The sequence below is a fragment of the Hipposideros armiger genome, unplaced genomic scaffold (genome assembly GCF_001890085.2).
Source record: "Hipposideros armiger isolate ML-2016 unplaced genomic scaffold, ASM189008v1 scaffold_26, whole genome shotgun sequence".
Classification (NCBI taxonomy): domain Eukaryota; kingdom Metazoa; phylum Chordata; class Mammalia; order Chiroptera; family Hipposideridae; genus Hipposideros; species Hipposideros armiger.
Genome location: NW_017731376.1, coordinates 2586861 through 2612618, shown reverse-complemented (window position 1 = coordinate 2612618; position 25758 = coordinate 2586861). Strand labels below are relative to the sequence as shown.

At 40.3% G+C, this 25758-nt stretch overlaps 1 protein-coding gene and 1 pseudogene across 21 annotated transcripts in view; both read left to right on the top strand.

Annotated features, from left to right (window-relative positions):
* The first annotated feature begins 6247 nt into the window (after positions 1-6247).
* Positions 6248-25758, top strand: part of COL25A1 (collagen type XXV alpha 1 chain) — a 469048-nt gene continuing 449537 nt past the window's right edge. For 18 of the 21 annotated variants that reach the window (XR_002123213.1, XR_002123212.1, XM_019636068.1 and 15 more), the window contains exons 1-2: positions 6571-6892; positions 7980-8049. Coding sequence is in view for 19 of the 21 variants with exons in the window: in XM_019636068.1 (XP_019491613.1) it covers positions 6596-6892; positions 7980-8049 (367 nt within the window). In the remaining 2 variants the exon portion in view is untranslated. Of the gene's footprint in view, positions 6893-7979; positions 8050-25758 lie in introns of all 21 variants that reach the window. The other 3 variants (XM_019636067.1, XM_019636063.1, XM_019636062.1) reach the window with 2 other exon arrangements.
* On the top strand, positions 12550-13920 carry LOC109379431 (suppressor of SWI4 1 homolog pseudogene; annotated as a pseudogene).

Below are 25758 nucleotides of genomic sequence, written 5' to 3'. Positions count from 1 at the left end.
ATATATATATACAAAATTAGAAACTTTCATGTGAATATTCATAGAAACTTCATTCATATAGCAAAAACCTGGAAACAATTCAAATGTCCACCAAGTGAATATATAAACAAGTTGTGGTATACAAGGGAATATTACTCTGCAATAAAAGTAAACAAAATAGTATTACATACAACAATAAGTAAATCTCAGAAACATTATGTTGAGCAAAGGAAGCCAGCTACATAAGAATACACACCATATGCTTCTATTTATATGAATTTATAGAACAGGCAAAACGAATCTAAGATAACGTAAAACCCATCAATGATTGTCTGGGGTAGGGAATTCTTCAAATTACCTAAGAGCTGAAAAGTGGCTCTCACACATTCTATTTTTGTAAACTGAGATAGAACTAAATCATGATTAGGATATACAGGTGCCTGATAATATCAGCTTGTACCTTTTCTTGCCCTTCAGTGCCTATGGATCAGTAGATCGACACATTTAAAGCAAAAATAGTAATAATAGCACCTATAAGAGCTAAACTTTATATTGCACTTAATATCTACTAGGCATTGTAAAGCTTTACACATATCATTCCATTTATTCACCATGAAAAACTTTATGGGTAAGTATTATTATCTTGTTTGTATTATTATTATTTTATAGATGAAAAAAACCAAGGCACAGAAAAGTTAACTAATTTACCCAAAGTCATACAGCTATTAAATGACAGAGCTGGGTTATCTATTTAGGCAGTCTGGCCTCAGAGTCTGTAGTTGTAGCCATGATCTGAATCAATGCTACAAACATGTTCTGTCTACATAGCATTGCAACAAAAGGTTGATTTGGTAAGTTCAATGAAAAGTTGCTTCTTGTTAGAATTAGCAATATAATTGGCAAATTTATGGCAAAATCTAAGTGGGGTTATTACCTTGTTATTTAAGATTTGAGAAAAAAAATTCACCTCCTGTCTTCAAATAAAACAAAGCAGAAACAAAACAACAAACATAAAACTGGCTCCATAGAGAGGAGTGGGGTTTGGAGGGCTTGTATTATCCAGATTACTGGATTCCTACAGTTGTAAGCCTCTTGGGTTAACAGGCTTGTGTAAATGGGATCAGGTCCTTGATCTGTCTGAAAGAGAATTCCTCAGCCTGTCACTAAGAGCCAAATACTACTCTTCTGCTTCTAAAGATACTTATAATTTGTGATTTATTGAAATTCACCTGGCTGTGGGAGAATTGCACCTCTTAAATTCACTTACTGCCTACTTCATTCTATTTGGGAAACTTTGCCTTCTTAAAAGAATGTCCCTTTGAGAGCACATTCTCATCTGAAGTTTACGAAATAGCGTATTCCATACAGCACACAGGTCTATCATTTTCTTTATTAAGTGGCAGGCTGTGGGTGCATAAAGATAGCCACAAATTCCGTCAGGCACTTGTTTCTGTTCAACAACTTTGGTGGTGAACATTGGTTAAAATTGTGGTTTTAGGAAACTAATTAGCCTCAAAAATTAGTGGTGCTAAAAGAAATTTTCTAACCAGATTTAAATATTTTTCTGTCATGTAATTACTATCTAAAAAACAGCAACATATAGTTTATCCATTACTTATTTTTGGTCAGAGAATCTACATACACGTAAGAAATAAAAATGATGAGTATGGGTTAGTTCATCTCTACACTATTATATAGTTTCTACCAATCAGCCTCTTAGATACATATAGGAGTGGATTATGCCTTAAAAAAAAATTAGCATTTCTACCTAGTTTGAAAAGCTCTTTTCTTCTACCTTCTTCATTTTTTCTCTTTATCTTGTTTTTCTCCCAGTCACTTTCTTTCTCACTTTCACTTCCTGCCATGTCTCTCTGTCAGAAGTCTGTTTATTTGCCTTTTCCTGGGGCCTGGGGATTAGTAACAGTTGTGCTAGCAGTGACGCTGAGTCCCGGGTCAGAATCCTGGCTGGGCCAGCATTAGCAGGGAGGAGAGATGCGAGTGGCTGTACAGCTTGACTGGTTTATTGTTTCGGAGTTGCACCAATGGGAGACATCGAAGAACTAGAACACACTTTATTCGGTTGACTATGCCTCAGTAGAGGGCATCCTAATTTTACATGACATGGGAGAAGGCATATCTCTCCAATTATCTCCCAATGGGCATGTCAGGGAAATAGGAATACATAAACATTTCGGAGACAGGGATTGTTATGACAGGGCCTGCTGGCATTATAGGGCGTTATGGTGGTTTCAATACTGCTTATGATGCTGTGTCAGATGAAAACTGATTTCTTGTGACTGTGATTCTATTCGTTTCCCATTGCTGTTGTAATAGTTACCACAAACTCAGTGACTTAAACAACACAAACTTATGAATTACAGTTCTGATGGTCAAAAGTCCTAAAATCAAAGGGATGGCAAGGCATCATTCCTTCTGGAGGCTCTCGGGGAGAATCCAGCTTCTAGAAACTGCCCAATTCTTTGGCTTCCATCTTCAAAGCTAGTATTCACATCACTCTGACCTCTGCTTCTGTCATCACATCTTTTCTCTGAGACTCTTTTAAGAACTCTTGTGGTTACACTGGGCCCACCCACATAATTGAAGAGAATATCCCATCTCAAGATCCTTCGCTTAATCACACCTGCAAACCCATTTTATCAGGTAAGGTAACATTCCTCATTTACAGGTTTTGGAGATTAGAATGTGGACATCTTTGGGCATCCATTATTCTTCCAATCACATATGAGTACTTGCTCTACAACCAGCTGCCTGCCATTTACTACTATTGATGTCAGTCTTAGGTAAATTGGAGTCAGCTGGACTGTATCATTTATAGTGCTATTTTTACTTTTTTGAACCCTGCTCCATATAAGAACCAACAACTGTGGTGTGATGAATTTACAGAACAACATGACTTCAAATCCCCAGAGCCGTCTTGATCCGCGCATTCTCTGTGCTTGATGCAGAGAATCTACTGGGTTTTGAAATCTTAGGGTTACTGATGGTACATTTCTGAGCTATTGTGCCCACTAAACAAGTAAAGCTAAATTAATCCTCTGGATAAAGATCCCAAATCCACAGAACTCCAACTCTATCTCTCCACTAAGATCTGACAGTTCTGAAAGCTTGCAAGAGTTGTTAATGTATCTTCTTGTGACCAATTTATACAAAGCGTGGATACAAAAACATTGTATCATCAAATTAAACGTGTGACTTACTGCCAGCATCAGCCAGCGGAGAAAATGGCCGTTCTACGGACTCTTGAAGAGATAGGTGTCTTGCCGTGCACCAAAAGCTCTTTCTCTTTGTTACCACGCTTTCATTAGAGAAACTGGCGTGGAAAGTGTGAGGGGCAAGATGAGTAATGAGGAAGGAGACATGACACACAGCAGCTGGTGACTTGTGAGAGATACGATTCCACCCTAAGACCAATAGGAGGTATTGAAGAAATTTAGGTGGATGAGGAGGAGGGAAAGGGAGAAGTCCAGGGTTATTGGATATTTTGGCCAGGGGCACCTCCATTTATTGAGGTGGGAAACAAAAGAAGAGCAGGATTTGGAGGTAAGATGCAGATTAAGTTGGAATTGCTTATGGGACATCGAAGTGGAGATAGCAGACTGGCAATTGGCTATGTAGGTCTGAGGCTCAGGAGAGAGATAAGGGCTTGCAGTATGGGTTTATGACTCATCAGTGTAAGGATGGTAATTGAGAGCACTACTGGAGATAGCGTACAGTTAGAAGAGAAGATGGCATAAGATAAGAGACCCAAGGAGTGCCAGCATTTAGAGGACAGGCAGAGGAAAGGCCTGCAAAGGAGACTAAGAAATGGTTAGAGGTAATTGGAAAATCAGCAAGAGTTGACATATTAAAAAATTTGTACCCATTCCTTGGGTGCTATTACTGGAAACACATTTAATCACAATTACATGTGACTTGAAAATTGTTTCCTAATATATAAAATGGGGCCAATACTTCCTTACTTGCATCACAGGCTTATGAGGTTCACGTGGAAAAGCTGTATTTGAAAATACTTTTGTAAAGTGTTACACCAGTGGTTCTCAAACATTCGTGTGCATCAAAATCATTAGGAAGACTTGCAAAGACACAGATTGTTGTGTTTCTGATTCAGTAGATGTGGGGTGGGGTCCCAGAATTTAAATTTTGCATAAATTCTCAGATAATGCAGTTGTTGCTGGTCTGGGACCACCCTTTGAAAGCAACTGTGTAATACAAATATAAGGAATTAACTTTTTTTTTTTTAAGATTTTATTGGGGAATCGGGGGGAGGGGAACAGACAAGTTGCTGTCGTTTTGTTCTTCAATCTAGTGGTGGAGGACGTTGCTTCACTGGCCCAAGTTGGCACCATCATTGCGCTCTTCCCGGGCAAGGCAGATCAGTCGCCGGCTTCTGGACGGCCGCTCACTGCAGCTGCTGGCTGCTCACGCTGGCTGCTGGCTACACACGGTAGCCCATGGCAACCCACTGCCGCAGGGGCTGCAACCTGGGCTGCCGCCGGCGACTCACGGCAGCCCAGCTCCAGGTTGAGCTGTTGTTCAGCATCTTAGCTGTGGAGGGCAGTGTCACTGGCCCTCATATGTGGGATCCGAACCGGGGCCCTCTGGCATCCCAAGCCAGTTCTTAACCATCGCGCCACTCGGCCGGCCCAAGGAATTAACTTTTGATTTTATAGCAAAACTCACTGAGTTTTCCTCCATTGTTGTGTCTGTTTCATCCCCTAATTGTTTTCATTCCTGTATCTTCCTTCAGCAGATGTTGTTGAAACGTCTTTACCCTGTTTCATACCTAGCAATATCCGTTGACGTATGTGAAAGATCAGCTTAGTGCAGTATTTTGTTGATTGTTTACATTAAAGAGCAAAACTTGAGGTTTGCTTATTAAGAAGGATAAGAAAAATATATGGTATTTCTTTTGGGGCGGAGGGCATAAGAAACTCGTTGGAGTTAAGAGGTGGGATTTTTTTTTTGCCAAAGTCAATCAGATGTCGAATGCTACTTGTTACCTACTTTCAAAAATCCCATTAGAGAACTTGTAATTTGATCCAGAAGGGGCAGCAGCATGAGGCGAGTCAGGTAAGAGGAAAAATTGACCTCATTCTTCAGTCCTTTCCTAAATCCTGAGAAATGTGTACCTCAACACTCCCTTTTTCAATCCCACAAAACAGGGAATCAGGAAAACGCATTAGCACCCTAGTACAGACTAGGAACACGAAGCGGGGAGGAGACTCGGCCCCGTCAAGACAGAAGGAAACTGGGGGAGGGGAGAGAAAACTTCCCTAGGCGGAGAATCTGCAGCGGCCGTGGGAAGAGAAGGGAAGTGGGGAAATGTACCTCGGGCGTCAGCCAGACCCCTTGCCTCTGGGCATGTGGAAAAGCGAGGGAGGAGGGGGAAAGGCTGCCCCGAGCGAGATCCTAAGGGCTCCCGCCACTGCTTTTTGAGTGAAGATCTGGAGAGCTGGAGCTTTCTGCTCCACTTCTTCCCTCCTGGAGGCCATTTCTCCAGATTTAACCGCGATAAAGAGAGGGCGCTGGGCCGAGTCTGTACAAGCCAGCGTTACCGCCTGGTCCACAGCAGCCCCACTTCGGCCCCTGGCCTGGGCGGGAGAAGTGGCCTTCAGGGACGCTGAAGTTACTCTGTGGAGGGGGCGGGGTCGTCAAGCTCCTCTCCAATCACGGCGGCAGCTCCAGATTTGCATATATTATGCTAATATAGACCTCCCGCTCAGCTCCCCAACACACGGGGGTCTGGGACCGGTGCGGGCCGGGCGAAGGTGAATACATTAGGATAATGAGGCGGGCTTCGGTTGGGCTTAGGAAGGGGGGTTCGCTGCCTCGGGGCTGCCGGCCCAAGCCAAGGCGGGAGGGGGCGGAGGCGGGACGTCGGCTCCGGGCGCGCGCGCACTCACACACTCACAGACGAGCATCCCGAAGGGTATTTAAGGCTCGCACGCGCGAGGCTGCGGAGAACCTTGGGGCAGTCGTGATTTCGGCCTTGCAGCTTGCTTTTGCTGTTGGGTTATTTCGTTTCCTCTCTCCTCCCTCGCTCAGCCACCCTTTTTGTGCTGCGCTCCCGCCTCCTCTCAGCCGTTTTGCCTGGAACTGAGTCCAGGTGGGAAACAGGTCGGCGTGCAGAAAAACACCGACTAGGTAGAAATAAGGCGAACTAACAGACGCAACAGGTCCGCACTCCTGGGCGAGGCGAGCGGCGGCCCCAGCAGCTCTCTCGCCCGCTGTCCCCAGGCCCCTGCGTGGCCGCTCGCGGGGACCTCGGAAGAGGTGTCGTCCTCTGGGGGAGGGGGGCAGCAGGGCCATCTGGGTGGGTTTCATTCCGATTTTTACCTTATTGCCACTAGTCCCCGGACTGAGGGTGCTTTTCACCCCTAGCTAGGAGGGGAGAAGGCGCAGGACGGTCCGCGATTGCTGTTCTCGGCGCTGAGGATAGTAGGGGTCCATCTCCGAGCCCCGGCTCCCACTCAGCCAACTAGTTGTGTGGCCACCGGGACTGAACTTTGGAGGAATCGTCCTTTTTCTTTCCTTTTAAGATTATTGGAAGTGGTAGAGGGTGGGAGGCGAAGCCGAGGCAGCCGACCCTGCCACGATGCTGCTGAAGAAGCCTGCAGGGAAAGGAGGCGCCCTAGAACCGGGCTCCGAGGACCGGAGCCCCGCGGGGCAGCGTTGTGCCCGGACCGTGCCCCCGTGCGCAGCTCTGGCGGCACTCCTGTCAGTGGTGGCCGTCATGTCTTGTCTGTACCTGGGGGTGAAAACCAACGACCTCCAGGCAAGGATCGCCGCTCTCGAATCCGCCAAAGGGGACCCTTCTATCCATCTGCTCCCTGATTGCCTGGATCAGCTGAAAGCAGTGGTGCAAGAGAAAGTGGAGCGACTTCTGGCTCAGGTGTGAAAGGCTGGGGTATTTTGCATGTGGATAACATTTTGCACAAGCGTGATTCTGTGCACACGACCAGCCTCTACTCTTACTGTCTGCATTCTTGGTGTGGCTGTATGTGCATATGCTAGGCGACCATCTCATTGTAGCATACATTTGTATATGCACATCCTTTGATATCACCCTCTCTGTCTGTGTCATCTTCCTTCACTCTTCTGAATATTTGCATGTTATGTTTATACGGAAGTCTGTCTAAAAGGGGGAAGGGTGGCCAGAATGGCATGGTGGTATTTTATCTCCTTTTACTTTCTCAGAATCACATGTGAATCTTTTCCAATTTTGTGGAGACCATTTCTGGAATAGATAACATCTGTTATATCCTTCATATGTTCTAAGAAGGTTAGGGCCATAGGTGTTATTAACATACAAATGGTAATCACTCTTAGAAGTAAAATTACCCTAAATGTGATTTAAATTCAGTCATTTCACACATTGAGTGTTTTCATATTAAATGTTCAAAAAGAAAAAAAAACTAGCTTAATTTTTTGTAAAACATGTAGTTCCAGAGGTGTTTAGGAATGCAGAGCCATTGGACTTGAGAGTTGAAAGGAATGTGCATTATGTTTATCAAAACCAGGGGCAGCTTTAGATTAGAGTTAGGAGGTTTTCTGGAACTTGCTCTTCCAATAGAGAGGCTTTTTGGCAGTAGTTGCAGCACAACATGATTAGCAATTGACCTTCATGTATAAAAATATTGACTGTTTTAAAACCCATAGCTTACCTAGAACTGCACCATGTTAATACCAGGTGTTTGCAGTGATTGCGTATGCTTGAGCTGAGGGAGAGGGTGATGGTAGTTGAAGAAAGATATTATATAAGTCCAGCAGACTTAATATCATGGCAATAGTCATTTTCTTTTTTTAGGGCTTGGGTACTGTTACCTTTTGATGAAAGTCCAAATATATATGTAAACTTTAGTTGTGCAGGCTATCAAATGCTGGTAAATCAAGCATATGGCCAGAGAGTCCCTAAAGAACCCATTTTTTTTTTTACCGTGCTACTGATGATTCTTAATACCTCTTTTTTCCCCCTGCAGAAATCCTATGAACATATGGCTAAAATAAGAATCGCAAGAGAAGCACCTTCAGAATGCAACTGCCCAGCAGGTAAAATGGAACTTATTTAACAAGGTTTGCTCCATAGCAGAACATTTTAAAACAAAAGTCCCGTGTCTGTCAAGTCTACCTGTAATAATAGTAAAGAAAGAATGCAGACCCAATTTACTTTAATAAAATCAACATGTCCCAGTCAAAAGAATGGCAAATAAAGCTCCAAATATTATTTTAAGCAACATACCAAGGTCTGTTATGGGAAAGCAAAAGAGAGAGAGAGATAATCGCCAAGGAAAATAGAGGCAAGATGATGTACAAAGATGAAGTTCTTAGATTCACAGATAGAAAAATAGTCTTTAATTTTATTTAGTTTGAATGTCTACAGTGAAAAGGACTGCAGAACACGTTAGATTCCAAATTCTCTGGTGGCTAATGTTGGATTAGTACAGGTTTCCGTTTGTTCCTTTTGACATATGATTATGTTACTAAACCACCTTAATTTCCTCTCCTGCTTTTATTCTTTTCTATCAAAAGACACTGTAGGTTCTCTCCTGTCCTATAGCTAAAGGAAATTAGTTCTCTATCTTGAGCTTCCCATTGCAAACTACTGCATTCTCAATGACCTCTCAGAAAAGGCTCTTATATTTTTACCATTTTTCTGTGCAGCTTTAGTGAACTATATGAATGACAGCATATTATTAGAAGAAGGATGTAAAAGAGAGACATTAATGAATAAAACCCCTAGGTAATCATTAAATCTTCCTTCATAGACCTCTGAGACTTGATAGTCATCTGTAGATTAACAATTTAGAAGTCCTGGGAATATGTCCATTGAAAAACCTCTAGTGAATTCAACTGATAAAAGCCATGAAAAGCTCCCAGGAGTCGAGATTTGTATTTCAGATAAATGTTGTTACTTTATAAAAATTTAATTTCTTTTATTATCACTTGTGGAAAAGTGAGTCTCTTACATTTTCTGTAATGTTCAGGAATATGATACTTGTATTTTTTCATATTCTGAAGTATTTTTCTCACAATAACTTGTTTTTTCCTCCTAATAACAGCTAAACCAGGCACCATGTTTACACATTTTAAATGTCAACTCCCAGTTGTACATCATAAAAGTTTCACTATTTATGTTTTGCTACATTGCTGATAATAATGGAGCTGTATTTTTTTTATAAGTGAAGCCCTTTCAATTGAGAAGACATATATAATATTAGGTAACAGGAAAACAAAGAGTTAATGTTTAACATTGTAGGTTTCATTCTTGGTTGTTTTCAGCTGGGAAAGACCTCAGAAGTCAGAAATTCAAGGAAGGCACTTTTCTAGTGCAGGAATTAACTGGCAACAACCTCATCAGCTTGTAGGGATTATTTAAATTCCCAAGACAGTTGGTATAGGACTTCACTGATCATACCACTTAGAGTCTATCATTTTCTCTATACAGTACTCTTGCTAGCTGTGTGAAAAGTAACTAGTGTTTAACTAATAGGATTCTTAGTGAACTTGGTAAAAAGTAGAAAAGTGACAACTACAGCACTGTTTTTTTCCTGGATTTAACTGCTTTATGTTTGATGTAGGCTAGTTGTTGAGGTCTAATTTGTAATCTGAAAGAAAGTTTCTATATTTAGAGTTTACCTTATATTATCTTGGAAAGTCAGTTTGAACCATTTTTCTTCTTAACATATTAATTGAATAACAAATGGTGATTTCACCATAATAACAAATAAATGAATAATAAATGGTGAGTTCCTTGGCTTTTTTGTTGGCTCTCACTAATGGCTGCTTTACTTTCTTGCCACCACTAGAGCTCCACATTACATCAGTTTTCACCAGGTTGCTTGGGAGGTAAATGTTTGAAGGTACACATTCAATACACAGAATCAAACAGGTTTCTTGCTGACAAGTCACTATTATAGGAACACGCTCTTTTGCTTGTGAAATAATTAGCCATCATCAAAATAAAGGCATTATATTGAAAATAGCATCCTGGGGGAAAACTAGTTATTTTGAATTATGGTCAGTGAAGTATTGTTTTAGGGAATGAATGGGCTGGCCAAGAGGATCAGAAAGGAGATACAGCACTTCCCACCTGGTTTGGCTCTAACCCTGGTTTGCAGTGACTAAGAGTTGTCACCCAGACATCTGTTTGTAGGGCAGAGTGAGACAAGTCTGTGACCTCAGCTTGCTCAGTTCCTGTGGACAGTTGCCCACCCCTTGAAGTTGACACTCTTGTTGACAGTCCCCGTCACAGAGCCAAGGACTGATAGCAAAGGACTAATGCTGTGTTGTTTGTGTTCACTTTAATTGCTTTTGATAGAACTCAGTCCCAGTAAGGTTTATCCAGGGAGGCTACAAGGAAATCATAGAATTTTATAGATTTTTTTTTTTAAATAGATTTTTTTTAAAAAACACAACAAGGAACTTGTGTAGCAGGGGGAGAAGAAAGACTATTACTGAATAGTTTCTAATTGTAGAGGAAGCACTCTCTCATTTAATCTTCACAACAACCATGAGAGTTTAATATTAGTGATCTCATTTTGTAGAAGCGGAAACTAGACTCAGAGAAGGTGACTAACTTAACATAGTAAATAAAGGCAAGGTCAGGATTTATGCCCACATCTGACAGAATCAAAAGCCCAATCTAATGAGGAATAGAGAATGAGTATAGGTTTTGGAGTTGGACAGTTCTGAATTGGAATCCTGGGTCTGCTACTAAATAACTATGCGACCTTGGTCAAACTAATGAACTCTATGAGGAAACTTCCGGTTTCCTCATCTGCAAAAAAGTAGCTAATAATAACTTCCTCATAGGATGATAACTTAAAACAGTCTGGCGTATTGGTGGCTATTCGTTAGATGATAGCCATTACTATTCTTTTTACTATATAATGTGCTTCTTTAATCTGGTCTACAGGGACACATGATACAGGTGGGAAAACCAAGGTCTGGAGATGTATAACTTGCTCAAAACCAAAAGCTAGTTAATGACAGGTTTTAGACTAGAACACTGCTTAAACAAATATATCTGTGGATCATTCATACAGATAATCAGTCAAAGAACTCAGTATCTATTGGCACTACACCAAGATATTTATATTAGTCTACTAAATTATTTTTTAACCAAGTTGCAGAAAAAACTTTTGACCTTGTAGTTAAACCATGATTGAAGTAGATAAAACCTGGGCTTAAGAGATTATGGGAATATTTAAGAATGTCTTTATAGTTTTGATACCAGATGTTTGCAAAAAGAAATACTTTAACTATCTAACACATTTCACGCTTATTTTTAACAGGTTTATTGAAGTATAATTTATATATTTACTCAGTTTAAGTGTATAACTTAAAGATTTTATAAATAAATTTATAGAATTGGGTACAATCCAATTTCAGAGCACCTTCCTCACCCTTGAAAATTCACATTTACTTTTTTCATGTGCTGAGGAGAAGTTCTATTTTTTGAATATTTGCTTTAAAGAAACCCCAAAATAAAATTTAAAAACCATACAAGTCGGAGCTCTGTTTAGCAGAATATTTGATTTAGCAGTAGCTGAACCATGGGAATTCAGGTGGCATATGTGGCTTGGCCTCTGTAAAACTTGACCCTCCTATTTGAGAATAAGTTGGCCCTTTGCTCTGGCTGTAGAATTCCATTTTGGGTTCTGTTCTTGGAGTCTTACATAAAGTATATATAAACCAGGCATATTTATGGGAGGGTTTCTATGTTCCAACTGATAAAGAACACTGGGAGCCAGGCCGCCAACCAAATGATGTTTAGATCACAAAGGTTTCTGTGCCTTACTGATCAGTAGTGTTGCCTGCCTAGAGTATTAGGTATAAAAACCTCTGTGGTGTAATGGACAGAGAATGTGCATGGGCAATAAAGAATCCAGAATTCTAATCCTGGCTTTGTTATTAACATGTTATACAATCTGGGGCCAGTCACTTCTAAGAATGACTTTTATAGACTCTATTTTCATATCCCCAAAATAGGATTGTTGGACTGGAGTGATTTTGAAGGGCATGTGTCAGTTCTCCAGATGTAAAGAACCTGCTGTGTGCCAAATATCAATAGATAGTTGGAATGAACAAATCAGACTTGGTGTCTGCCCTCATGGGGCTTACATTTCAATGAGGATGACAGACATTTATTTTAAATGGAGAAGAATTTACAGGTGGGACAAGTGCAGCTAAGACAAAGAACAGTGTGATTTGTTTGGAGCACGTGACCAAAAGTTCTTCCGTGTCAATGCGAAGGATTTCTTTTTCTTTTCTCTGGGGAAAAAAGAAATTCATAGTAGGAGAAAATCATATGAGAAAATCTGACTTCTGATTACAGATAAAGCTGTAGCAATGGATAAAAAGCTAATTGGCATAGCCTTACCTGACTTTTGGCTTTCCAAGAATTTATGGTCTGATGAAAGTGCACAGACACATGGTTTACCTGCACCGATACACAACTGAAACAAAAAAAGTGGCTGTAATATATAAAGGGTTGGGCGCAGCGCTGGAAGTGGTGGGCAAAAGGGGCTTTGTGGAGAAGATTACTGCATGTGTCAGTTGGGGTGGTCCAGGCACCAGAAGCGCGGGCTCACCAGGGCGCAGCTCCGCAACCTCTAGGCCTACCCTGCACAGCCCCACTCACTTGTGTTCACTCCAGACTGCACGGGTCGCAGCAGCTCAGCCTGGGCTTACGGCGGGTCATAGAGCCGCTCACTGCCATCCGCCTGCAGGTACGAAAGAAAAATTCTCTAAAGGATTGTGTGGCAGTGTCTGGGCCCCTTGGGGTCGCACATTTGCTGATCTTGAGCAAAATGGAGACCAGTATCTACTTTAAGCTGATGCACCTCTCAGTAGGCCCCACCTTGACCTTTGGGATCAACAAGTACACACTGGTGCTTGACGTGGTCTCCTCGCTGTGCACACACCGCATGCACGAGCAGCAGTTCACCGCCCCCTGCCCCCCTCCACCTCCCTCCACCCCGATTCTCAACAGCTTTGGAGCTTTGGCCTCCACGGCGTGCACATGAAGCTCATGGCCACCATGTTTCATAACCTGTTCCCCTCCATCAGCGTGCACAAGGTGAACCTGAACACCATCAAGGCTGCCTTCTCATCAACTATTAATACAACCCTAACTCCCAAAAGCGGGGTTTCCGCCACTATAGCATCAAAGTTTTCCCATGGGCGCAAGTTGAGGGATGAAGAAGCTTCACCAGAAGTTCCCCAACAGGAGCTGCCTTCAGGACATCAGCAAGCTGCTGGCCCTGGACTCAGGGCTATCTGAGAGTGAGGCACAGCCTGATGGGGAACACAACACTATGGAGCTGCCTCAGGCTGTCACTGGGCATGGTAACATGTGGGCCCAGCAGAGCGTCGTTCGGCTCACTGATATTGGGCCTCAGATGACGCTGTAGCTTATCAAGATCCAGCAGGGGGATGGGGAGGGGAACATGCTGTTCCCCAGTTTAGTAAACGAGATGGAGGAGCTGTGAGCCATCCTGGCAGCCAAGGAGGAGAAGCTACAGCTTAAGGCCCAGAGGCAAGCACAGCAGGCCCAGAATGTCCATCGCAAGCAGAGGCAGTGAAGGCCCACAAGAACAAGCGCCTGGAGGGCATGAGCAGAGGCTGATGGGGACAGCAGTGTCGAGGACCCTGGGGCCCCCCAGAGGCAGAGAGGGCAGGCCAACAGGAGGAGGATGAAGCCAAGTATTTCCTCCAGGCAATGGGGAGAAGCCTGACAAAGACATATTCCTGAAGGCCCAGCGGAGACAGCCCACCCAGCCTCCAAGCAAGAAGAGGCAGGTAAAGGAGTAGAAGTTGGACCGAGGCAGTGACTGGAGGCCTCCAAAAGCCAAGGGCAGGCGCTGGGGGGCCCAGGCCAAGGTGAGGCCTAGAGGTGCTGCTTGCGACAATGGATGAGACATAGCACAAGAGAATGGCTTGAGGCCATGCCTGGGCAGCGGATGCAATGCTCCAGATTAGGGCTCAAAAGGTGCTGCCTTGGCCTTCTGCCTGGGTGACTAGGTGCAGCCCTGTTTCCTTTCATAAAGGAACTGGTTCCCCAACCTCCCACTCTAATAAACACTGATTTCTCATGGGGGAAAAATATTATATATATATATTCGGTTGTCGGAAAAGTCATGACATTTTTTCTGTTTTTTGTTGCAAAAATGTGTCATGACTTTTCTAACAACCTAATATGCTATATATATATATATATATATATATATATATATGTTATGGTTGATAGGATGTAATTTATTCTTCTACCTTTCTCCTGAAAACAGTGAGATTTGAGGTGAATAAGAGTTGAAACTTCCTGCCTGGTGGTACTGAACAGCACCACTGGACCTGGACCTGGACCTGGCTTTTCTGATAATGATGAAATGTAGCTCAGTAAGTCATCTGCTTGGAGAGTTTAGCTAGAGATAAAAAAGATATACCACATAATTTCTGAGGTCCCTATATACCTCCAAGTCTATGAAAATGTATATGAAATAAGAGTAAATGTAGCCAAGTAAAGTTCCTCTGATTCAAAATGTGACTGATAATGCTATCTCTTCCTACTTTGACTGTGTTTGGAATTTTCCCTAACAAAAAGTTAAAAATAAAATTAATAGGTTATCAGAACAGCTCTAAATAATTAGATTATTTGAATATTTAAAAAATACAGAATAAATTAATTATTTAAAATTTAAAAATGAGATGCCATTATGGCTCCATTTTGGTACTGGCTCAAAATGTGACAGATATAGCCTCTGGTGATGGGCTTTGTGGCATCGTCTCAACTTGAGGTGGAAATAAATGTTAAGTGTTGCTTTAAGGTTGTGTACCCTTTCCCATTGTATGAGAAGACCTTTAAATTACCTTGCTAACATAAACTTATCATGTAAAACTCGTATTACCCACTAACATGGTTTTTCTCTATTGCTGTATATTATTCCTAATCAACAGCACAATGAATGGAAAGAGCGAATCTAGTTAGGGCATAATAATGTGTAGATTTTCAATTATGTGACGTAAAGAATAGTCAGAAATGGATTGCAGAAAGACAGCAAACTAAAATGATATAAATGTTATTGAAATGAGAATAACAGGCAATCTCCTCTTCTTGTAAGACCAAACAATACAGTGTGACATCAAGTGCCTCAGAGCATTTATGGTAAATGGTTTCAGTCATAATAAGTACAACAGTTTGGGTGTAACACTTGCAGTTAGTCCAGTAGTGACAACTGGCAAGATGCCCTGCCACCCAAAGAACCGGGGGAAAATTGCCTCTTAAAGCAGTGTTCTTGTTTCTTAGCTTCGCTTTCTCTTGTCTAGAAGTTATTAATAACCTAATTCTTCAAATATTCTTTTTCTTACCTTAGTACTTCTGATTTTCCATGAACTGGAAATTATTTAAGAGAAGGACATAAATCTGCATACGCGTTAATTCTTTCTAGCTCATTGGAAGAATGTATAGTTTCAAATAGCCTCTCAGGCTCATAATAGCCCACTCGGATTGGTTTGTAACCGCAAAATCAACTACATGACATTAACAAAAAACAACAGTATTTGAATGTCAAAATTAGGTCTAGGAATGGAAAAGGAGGAAGGTGTCCTTTTATTAACGAGATTAGGTAACTGGGAAGCTGATGGGGAAATATGCCAGAATCAGGACTGTTTTGCAGTCCAGGGGGGCATTTTCTGTTGCAGGTGAACCTCACTAGACACGCATCAAAATAACATCAATCTATGTTACCTTGAATGGAAACTATCTAAAACGTGTGATGAAAAAGTGCTTTTATTCCATCCTTTCACTTGATAAACATTACTTGGTGGTTTGTTGGAAGCTAAGAATGTGAAAACAATGACTGAGTCAGCCTGGGCTGCAGACCGTAGCCCAGGATGGGACCACTAAACACAGAAGCTGCCCTGCCCTCCCTGGTTTGCCAACATGGAGGAAGCTCTGCACGGCGGTTTAATGCACCATGATATTTAACACTTTTTTTTTTTCAAATTGTGTTGGAAATGATAGTTGTATACCGACATACTGAATTCTTAGACATGTATAGTTACTGTTTCCTTTGGGATGCGTTCAGCAATCTTGCAAAATTAAAAAAATATTTAAAAATCAACTTTAAATAAGGAGGAAATGCATAAGAGTGGGAAGCAGGGGTAAATGGAAATCACGTGCCAGTTAAAACTGAGCACTTTTCACTGGCATCATATGTTCCTTCAAATGACGACTCTAAGTTATTTAAATAGTAGGATACTCTGAAGAAATGCCACCAGATGGCAGGCACCTTCCCTTTGTGACCACAAGGAGGAAGAACTGAGCTTAATAGTGGGACTTCCTCTGTTCTTCCAGCTCCTTCTCAATTAAATTCCTAGCTGACTTCTATCTCTTGACTCTTGTTTGCAAGATTCATAGAGAAAGCAAGTAATTTCTTCCATCTATATTTGAAAACTCACATGTCCTACCTACCGGCTTTAAGATATTTAAAACAATCTAGTAAATTTTACATTTTTGTTAGTGAAAAAGTTTAGTTATTTAGTAGATAAACTCACAAATATGAACTTGAGGCTCATAGTTCAATAGCTAAGAGTTAATGAACTAAGTGTACTTGAATTTATCAGTTTGGGATTTTTTGCTTACGTTTTATAATTTCTCAGAATCAAGAAATCATTTGTAATTACTATCGTTTTTTTGACACGGTTTCATCTGGAGTCTCTATTTCAACCTGTTACCACATAATATGATAGTGGAAATATGTTCTTTATTTTTTCTCATGTGGTGTTCTTTAGTCTGATTGCTTAGTCTGATTTGCCAGGAATGCCCAAAACTGTTCATTTGGATATTAATAATTTAGATTTTAGGAGCTCTAGGCTTTTGGGTTATCAAAGTTTTTATTATATTTGAAATGTGATCACATGTTTAAATACAATTTTCACATTTAGGCTAAATGGCTGAGTAAATTGTATCATTGTAGCTAGTTCTAGATTGTGCATTATGGTAATATTGAGAGTCAGAATATATCTAACTAGAAATAGCCTGGTCATGGTTAAACCGGAGGGCAGCCGATTCTGGGGCTTGTGCTGCCTGCGCCGCTCAGCCAATAAGACCCGCACAGGAGTTGGGCTATAGGATAAGCGTTTGTTGTCAGAGCACCGGTGATCTGAGAAGGCAGCAGGTTAACATCTTCAAAACCTGCCTTCACATTCTCAGACTGGTTTAGGGTATTTAAGGGAAAGTCTGGGCATTCCTCCGGAAGCTACGAGAGGGTTCTAAGGGTCTGCATGGAGCCTTCCCTCTGGCTGCGTGGTTCTCCCATGGTAGTGGCTGTCAGCAACCCAGGAACAATGATGGGAGTAGCCTGGAAAGAATGCTAGACCATAGAGATTGTGATCAATAAGCCTAAGGGCATTAATCATGAGTTTTCAAAAAACGGAACTGGGACAGGACATTCCAAGCTAAAGCTGCAGGGGGATGATCTGTTGTTCAGATATAGGTAGGTCAAGTAAAGGTGAGGCTGGGGTTGCTGCTGTGAGGCCTCTACTACGGGGATCCCAACCAGTCCCTGCTTCAGTGGCAGGGATAGAGTCTTATTTTTCCTCTTTACGAAAGGGTTCACATGTAAGGAGAGTAAAAGCAAGAGGAAAGAGTCACCCGTGTCCTCTAATCTCTTGGAATCACATCTCTTTACCATCATATTTAGCAAGCCTGGTAGTTTAGAGCTCCTATTGTAACGTAAATCTGGACAATGGTTTGAGAGCCGGAGGAATTCTCCATTACACCTTTGTCTCCAAGCATCCTTTTTGCTCTTGTAGCAGTTAACGGGAGAGAAAAATCTCACAGGAGTCTCTTCTTCAGGTCTATTACAGGGCCAGAATGGTGTTCTTATTTTTGATCCTTAAGATGCTAGAATTAAATATGCCCGGAAAATTGACACAGTTTTTTTCCAATATTCCTGAATCTTAGGTCAATTTTGGCAGCTACGAAAGATAGCTGTTTGTATTACCCTTCTAGGAATTATGAAAAACTCTAATTTATGTCTCAGGAGCTCTAGACTCTAGCTAGCATTTTTTAGATGCACATGATATGATCATAAGATGAGACATTTCCACAAACCAACCTTTGGACTTTAAAATCATGCTAGAAAAGATGGCAAATTCTAGGGCTTTGCCAGTGAACTTTGGAATACTAAAAATTGTTTTTTACTGAAAGATTTAGTGCTCAAGGTCAGGTCAGAGGAAGTTTGAATGGAAACAAATTTCTTAAATAACTGCCTTTCTGAGGATTGTTATCAACCTGGTTGGGGGTGGAGTGAGTTAAGTGGATTAAGGATCAGGTGACCCTCATGGGCAGATCCTGGGCAGAACTGTTAAGTGTTCTCATGGTATAATTGCATTCCACTTCCCGAGGGAATGGATTAGGAGTCCCGTCTACCAATCCCATTTATGCATTCCATAGCCCGGTTTCTGGTTTGTATCTCTGTATCTCTAGGGCTTATTATAGAGTTCTCTGTAGAAGATTCTCTATGAAAGTTCATAATGGTCATAATGAGGATCTGTCAACCTGACTTGGTTGAGGACTTTATATTGTGGTTTATCTCTTTACATACACAAATATTCTTACCCCTGTGCTTTTTAAACGTTTTCTCTGAGGACTTGGTGAGCTAAAACACATTAAAACTAATACAGATCTTGGAGATCAAGTAGTTCATGGGTTTTCCATTCTTGCTTAAAGAGGCTGAACCTTTTTAAAAAATGAAATTTTATGAGAAAACCTTGTATAGGAAATCAGACACAATGTTAGTTACACACTGATTGACCTTGGGGGTTAGAGGGGACAGAGGCCAAAACCCAATGTGCTCTTTCTTTCTCTTGCCCACCCCTCTGCCCCTTGATGGCCCCTGAGATATCTCCAAACAATCTTAGGACTCCATAGGATACTGTTAGAAAGTTACTGAAAGTTCAGTCCCCAGCATGATCCCAGCTCCCATAATTTGAGATACCATATATTTTTCCACACAGAACTTATCTCCAAAATTCTGTAACTAGAAGCATACTAGGCACGATGGAAATAAAATTATTTATTAAAATGTGTGTAATCTAGAAATGACTATACTATAATATTGTTCCTTAACGGATTGTAGTAGTCCAGCAAAGGAGATGTTATTTAGATGTCATTTGGACCAGCAAAGGAGATGCAATAATAGTAGTAGCACCAGAAATCTGGGAAAATGTACTATATAACAGAGCATGGTACTGTTCATCAGTAATTCAACCTCAGCCTTTTTCTTAAAGTCACTTACTTTTTAAGCCTTCAAGTTTCAATATAGTTCTTGTTTTTTATGACAGTCTTCTATGTTTTTTTCAAATTTCTCCCTTTGTATTTTTACTTCTCTTTAATTCTAGATATTAATGTGGGGCTTTACCACCAAGTAATAGCAATTCATTGCCTTTTAAATATATTTATTTTAAGCAATTGTTTTTTTTTTTTTTTTTTTAACTGAGCCATCCTGCCACCTGTTGGCAGCTCAGCAGCTGCTCAGCTCGGGCTGGGAATCGAACCGCTGTTGCTCAGAGCTCAAACTCTTGAGTGATCTCTTAACCAACTGAGCCACTCGGCCGGCCCCTAAGCAATTGATTTTTAAGTTTAAAAGCAGTTAATACTTAGTTTGCAAAGTAGTATATGAAAAACAATGATCCCCAAATTGTATTATTTGTAGAAAATTTATATTGTGAGAAAGTTATTAAAGGTATTTTAAGAGCTTTTAGACTTGCTTACTTGATTTGATTCTTGTGTTCAGCTGATGATGTTTATGTATTGAAATTTAAATTGATAATACAAAGAGAATATATGAATTGTGCATGTTTGTTTAAATAATAATAGGAAAAATCTTTAGGAATTAGCATTATTCTACCCCATCCTGAGTGATATGTTTCAGAGAGGAAGTGTAAATCTAAGTGCAGTCATACTGTAACAAGTACTACAAATGGAAATTTGAAAGACAATACTCTACCTCCCATCTAAATGAATGTCCACTGTCATCAGCAATGCTATTTACTGTTTGAGTAGGTAGTTGTGGATAGTAGTTTGGCTGAGTGCAACACCTTCCTCAAGTGTCTTATTGGACAGATAATAGAATGACACAGCAACCGTTCAAGCTATTGAGCTTTGGTGAGCAATTTATTGTCTCCTTAATACACAGTCTCACACTATGGACTTCCAGGAAGACTAGAAGAGAGAAATGACTTTTCTTTTTTAAACTACTTTAGTTACTTTGCCTTTTGAGAGAAGGCAATTATCAGTAAAGCGGCAAAGATTGGAAGGCTGACCAAGTATTGAAGACTGGAAAGGTCATATATGCCAGCCAAAGCTATTGTAAGCTCAAAACAGGTTTAACCAAGCCAACTGTATCCCCTAAATTTACTTCCTGAACCCCCCAGACATATAACTTCCCAGGAGTTTAAGCAGCAAGCTTGACAAGATGGCTTAGTACTACTATACATGTTATACATCTGGAAGTTTTTAATAAAAGAAAAACTCGACCATTGAGAAATTACATCTGTAAGGAAACCAGAGCTTTTATGTTATTGTATATAGTTTCCTTTTGTGCAAAGTTATTTAGTGCTCTAAATTTCAGCTACTTCTAAGAATATGTTCCTAATATTGGTTTGGTTCTACAATCAAGATTTGTAAGAGGAATGCTATGTGTTAAATGTGTGTTATTTTTAGAATATTAAAAAAATAATTTATTTTTATGGCAAGAGGTATTCTTGATTTGAGAAGCCTGAGGTATACTTTCTGTTCTCTACGTGTGAGCCCAGGGTTTATTTGAGCAGAAAGCCCTTGCTTCGAGCATCACTCTTTAAGAAGAAATTCTAGGAAGAGAGGAATTTTATAATCAGTCATATTTATGCCCTGTGTTTGCATAGCATACATCATTTTTCTTATTTTCAGTATTTTACAAGTCTTCACTTTTGTTTAATTGTAGTCATATGCCACTAGCATTTTTTTTTTAAAATTTATCGGTTTATTATGAAGGATACATAAAGGATACAGATGAGCAACCAGATGAAGAGGCACATAGGATAAGGTCTGGAAGGGTCCTGAGTGCAGGAACTGCTGTCCCCATGGAGATGGGGTACACCACCCTCCCAGCACATGAATGTGTTCAACTCAAAAGCTCTCCAAACCCTGTTGTTTAGCGTTCTGTGGAAGTTTCATTACATAGGCAAGAGTGACTAAAGCGTTGGCCATTGATGATTAGCTGAATCTCTAGACCTTCTCACCCTGGAGGTTTGGGGTGGGGCTGAAAGTTCCAGCCCACTAATTACATGGTTTTCTTCTGGTCACCAGCCCCCATCCTGAAGCTTTCTAGGCCCCCTGCCCCAGTCACCTCATGAGCATACAAAAAACCGTTCTTATCATTTTGGAGAGTCCAAAGCTCTTAGAAGTTCTTATGTCAGGAACCAGGGGTGAAGTCCAAATATATATATATATATATATATATATATATATATATATATATATATATATATATCATAATATTACCAAATCCTTTGCCCATTTTTAATCAAGTGGTTTGTTTTGTTGAATTGTAAGAGTTCTTTATATATTCTTGCTATTAACATCTTATCAGATATATGAATTGCAAATACTTCCTGACTTTTCACTCTGTTAAGTGTTTCCTTTAATACACAGTTTTTAATTTTGATGTAGTCCAATTTATCAATTTTTTCCTTTATTGCCTCTGCTTTTGGTGTCATATCTTAGAAATTATTGCCAAATATAATGCCATGAAGTTTTCTAAGTATTTTATAGTGTTAGCTCTTACATTTAGGTCTTTGATCCATTTTGAGTTAATTTTTGTATATGGTGTAAAGTAAGAGTCCAATTTCATTCTTTTGTGTGTAGATATCCAGTTTTCTCCACACCATTTGTTGAAATGACTGTCTTTCCCATTGAATGGTCTTGGCATCCTTGTCAAAAATCATTTGACCGTATATGTGAGGGTTTATTTCTGGGCTCTCTATCTCATTCCATTGGTCCACATTTCTGTCTTTATGTCAGTACCACAGTATTTTGATTCTGTAGCTTTGAAATTAGGAAGTGTGAGATCTCCAACTTTGTTCTTTAGTCACTGATTTTTTACTCTGTCCATAGTTTTGCCTTTTCCAGAATGTCATATAGTTGGAATCACACAGTATGTAACTGCTAGCATTTTGAACAGTCATCTAACGGTGTTCACAGTTAGAGATATGATACGATTAATAATGTTCATTAAACTTCTGAAAACCAAGAGTGAACACAGCAAACACACAGATAGAATGATGCTCTATCAGGCACTCAGTGAACAAGCATTGTCCGAATGCACTCTGTTACCGGTGAACAGAGTGGACAGGATTGTCTTTGGGATGCAGTCGTGTATTCATGAAACCACAAAAACAGATCTTCTGTACTGCCAAAGGAGAACTCTTATTCTAGTCAGATGCTCCTTTCTATCCCCACTCTCCTTCTCTAGTCAAATAGAAACTCTTTTGCCTCCATTCTATTAATGACAGTCTACTTGGCTTACTGTTCACCTCCGCTTTGATCAATCAGGGCCTTTAATTACCTTTAGGTCCCCCAAACTCTAGGCCTTTCCAGGGCAATAGCTATACTTATGATTAAATCCAGCAGCATAATTAAGAAAACATGACTGGTAAATATCAATACTTCTCCCAAATGTTAAAAAGTAACTAATTGTTTTCTCAAAAATTACTGATAAAAGATAATTTTCAAAAAAGTTAAAATTATGACTTTCATACAGGGGTAAAATGAGCATGTGTTTAAAGATTTTACTAAATCACTAAAGAAGTAACTGGCAAGATGTCATAACCTGTTCAATTGAAAATTTAAAGACAGGCAAACTTATAGGTGCAGAATAGTGAAATCAGTGGATAATAGAGGAAGAAGTGGACTTTTCCACAGTGAGGGAGAGAGCCACTTTCACTCAGTCAGACAGAATTTTCATGTCTATAGATACCTACAACCGTACCAAATTTTAGAATAGCTCACAAAGAAGCAGAATCAGATAAGTGGAAAGGATGTGTTCTAGACAATGCATAGTTTTCCACTGGAACACATGTTTTCCTATATTCCTAAAGCATCTACACAGGGAAAAATTTTTAGGTAAGCAAAAAAAAAATTGTTTTTACTCTTCAGTGTGGTAATAGTTGTTATTCTACCTCCTTCCGTGTTCCATGGGGATAGCACTGATTGCTAGGCCTGTATTATTGGCATGAGCTACATAAGTGGCCTTTAAAATTATAATATTGAAAATTTGCTTAAGGTAGACATCACTTTGGAAGACTCAGCTTCCTGTGCTTCGATGTCAATGAATAGTTCCACTAGTGTTAAAGACCGAGTTCCTGACCTTGCCCTTGTGATTTGGGATATTATGCCCATGCCATTACACTATTTACACAGGCCACACGTGGTTGTCTCTGGGATTTTGTACTGTTTTGACAATTCTGGCTTTGACTTCAGACATCTTATCTACTAGTTTGGTGACTTGGACACTCTCATCCAATTCCCATATGTTCATTCATGCTTCAGACCACTCGTCTTTAGTCAATACTTCTAAGACTTATTCACCTATTCCTGGTCAGTTACTTCTTCTGGTGGCCGACTCCTGCCTTGTTTGATCTCTACTTTTACTGTTACCTAGGCACAATGTTCACTTTACTAGCACTTTAAACAGCTCAGCCTTCGCTGCCCAGGTATATGGATGCTTGTTTTTGCTCCTACCTGTTTCAGCTGCTGCCACCTTTTATCTGAACTCACTTGGGTTTTGGTAGAAGAATGGCTCACGCTAGTTATTGGTTAGATATTGGCCCATACATCCTAGGAAAGAAATATGTCAGAATGGGGGCAAGGTTGGGCAGGAATACACTGAAACTGCATGGTGATTGGTGTTTTTTTTGTAGGGAAATATTTACCTTCGTTCAGAAGCAGTTTATGTTCTGGTAGCCTCATATTACTAGATGGAGGAGAGAATTCATTATGCATATTAAATATTTTGGATACTAGTGTCTAAAAATTATATACTGTGGGTGGTAACTTACCTCTGGTATTACCTAACTCAACTCTTGCAAAGGTTAAAGACTCGTATGTATAGTAGTCTTTTAAAATCTTTTTATTCAATTAACTAATAAAAATATTTATTGCAATCCACTATGGATGAGACCCTGTGCCATATGCCTTACTATTTAAAGAAATCAGTAGGCTGCTAAACTCTTGTGAAGGAATAGTGGTGTCAGATATGCAGACTGTAGACTGCAAGAGAAGTAAAAGCTATAAAAGTATAGCCTGTAGCCAACTGTATCCAATTTTAATGGATTTAAAACTACAGTGATAATGGGTATTTGAACTCATAATTCCAATTCATTTAGTTTTCATGATTTCAAAAATAGTAACATGTTATTAGAGAAGTTGGTATTTGATTTTTTTTTTTTTAAAGAAAATTGAAAAGTTCTCTAATGAGTATTACGAAGCTGCGAAATGCTGGTCATACACCAGTTCGATGGTTTTTCTGAAGAAAAATAATCTCTGTCAGTTGTTAGGTCAAGTGTAACATTTTTAACCCCTCCCCAGGCTACCGTTCATGGCAGTTATTTTTAAGGAGCCATGTGGGCTCACTTTAACATCAGTTCAGATTCTCTGGCCATATTTTTTAGTGAAGACCCTGGCTAGACTGTCTTGGGTAATAAAGAACAGAGATCCACTCAGGTGGCCTTTCGTAACAGTGGTGCAGGGAATACTCAACTTTGTCACTATTGACATTTTGGGCTGGATAATTCTTTGTTGTAGGGGGCTGTCCTGTGCATTGTAGGTTGGTTAGCAGCATCCTTGGCCTCTACCCACTAGATGCCAGTTGCACCTCTCAATTTCTACAACCAGAATGTCTCCAGACATTGCCAGATGTCCCTTAGTGGTCAAAATCTCCCCCAGCTGAGAAGGTTTCTTTTAAGGATACCCAGGGAATAAGGAAGGCAGGAATATCACCTCTGTGCAGACTCCCCGAGAAGAGCAGGAAATGGAGGGCTGTCAGAGTACATCCTGTAGGATGACTGTCTTCTCAGCAGGAGGCATTCAGCGCAGCACCCTCTGGGCTTAAGAAATTTATCTCTACTTCTACTGCTTTTGTCAAGGCTCCTCCTCGCTCTTCTCCCCTCCCCCTTGTAGATGCTTCTGTGTGTTGTCTTGTGGTCTCAAGATATTGCCCACGGTTGACCCCTTTCTTTGTGTTTGATTATAGCATTGTTGTTATAATTATTAAAATAATACACCCACGTGCCGAAAAGCAAACGTTTGAGTTAAAAATGATACATAATATCCTGTCTCCACAGAGGAATCTAGTGTTATTAATGTGTTATGTATTTTCCCAACACAAACTGATTTACATCATCTTTTTAAAGGCTATGGAGTATTCTACTGTATAAATGTACCACAGTGCATTCAATAAGAAGGCAGGTCACTTTTGAAAGTTCAGATACTGCTTTCTAATGCTGGTTTTCCTGTTTCCCAAGGAGGCTTCCTTTGATTCGTGCTTCTATTCCACACAGCCTCAAGCTGTCCTCATATGTATGGAAGGTTAATAAATACATGCTGACAAAATATATTACTGATGTGGTGTGCTGATGACAAATATATTTTACAACTCATCTCAAAAGGAGCCCTGATCTGTAGCATTTGCAGATTTTCAGGGTATAACTCTTCCA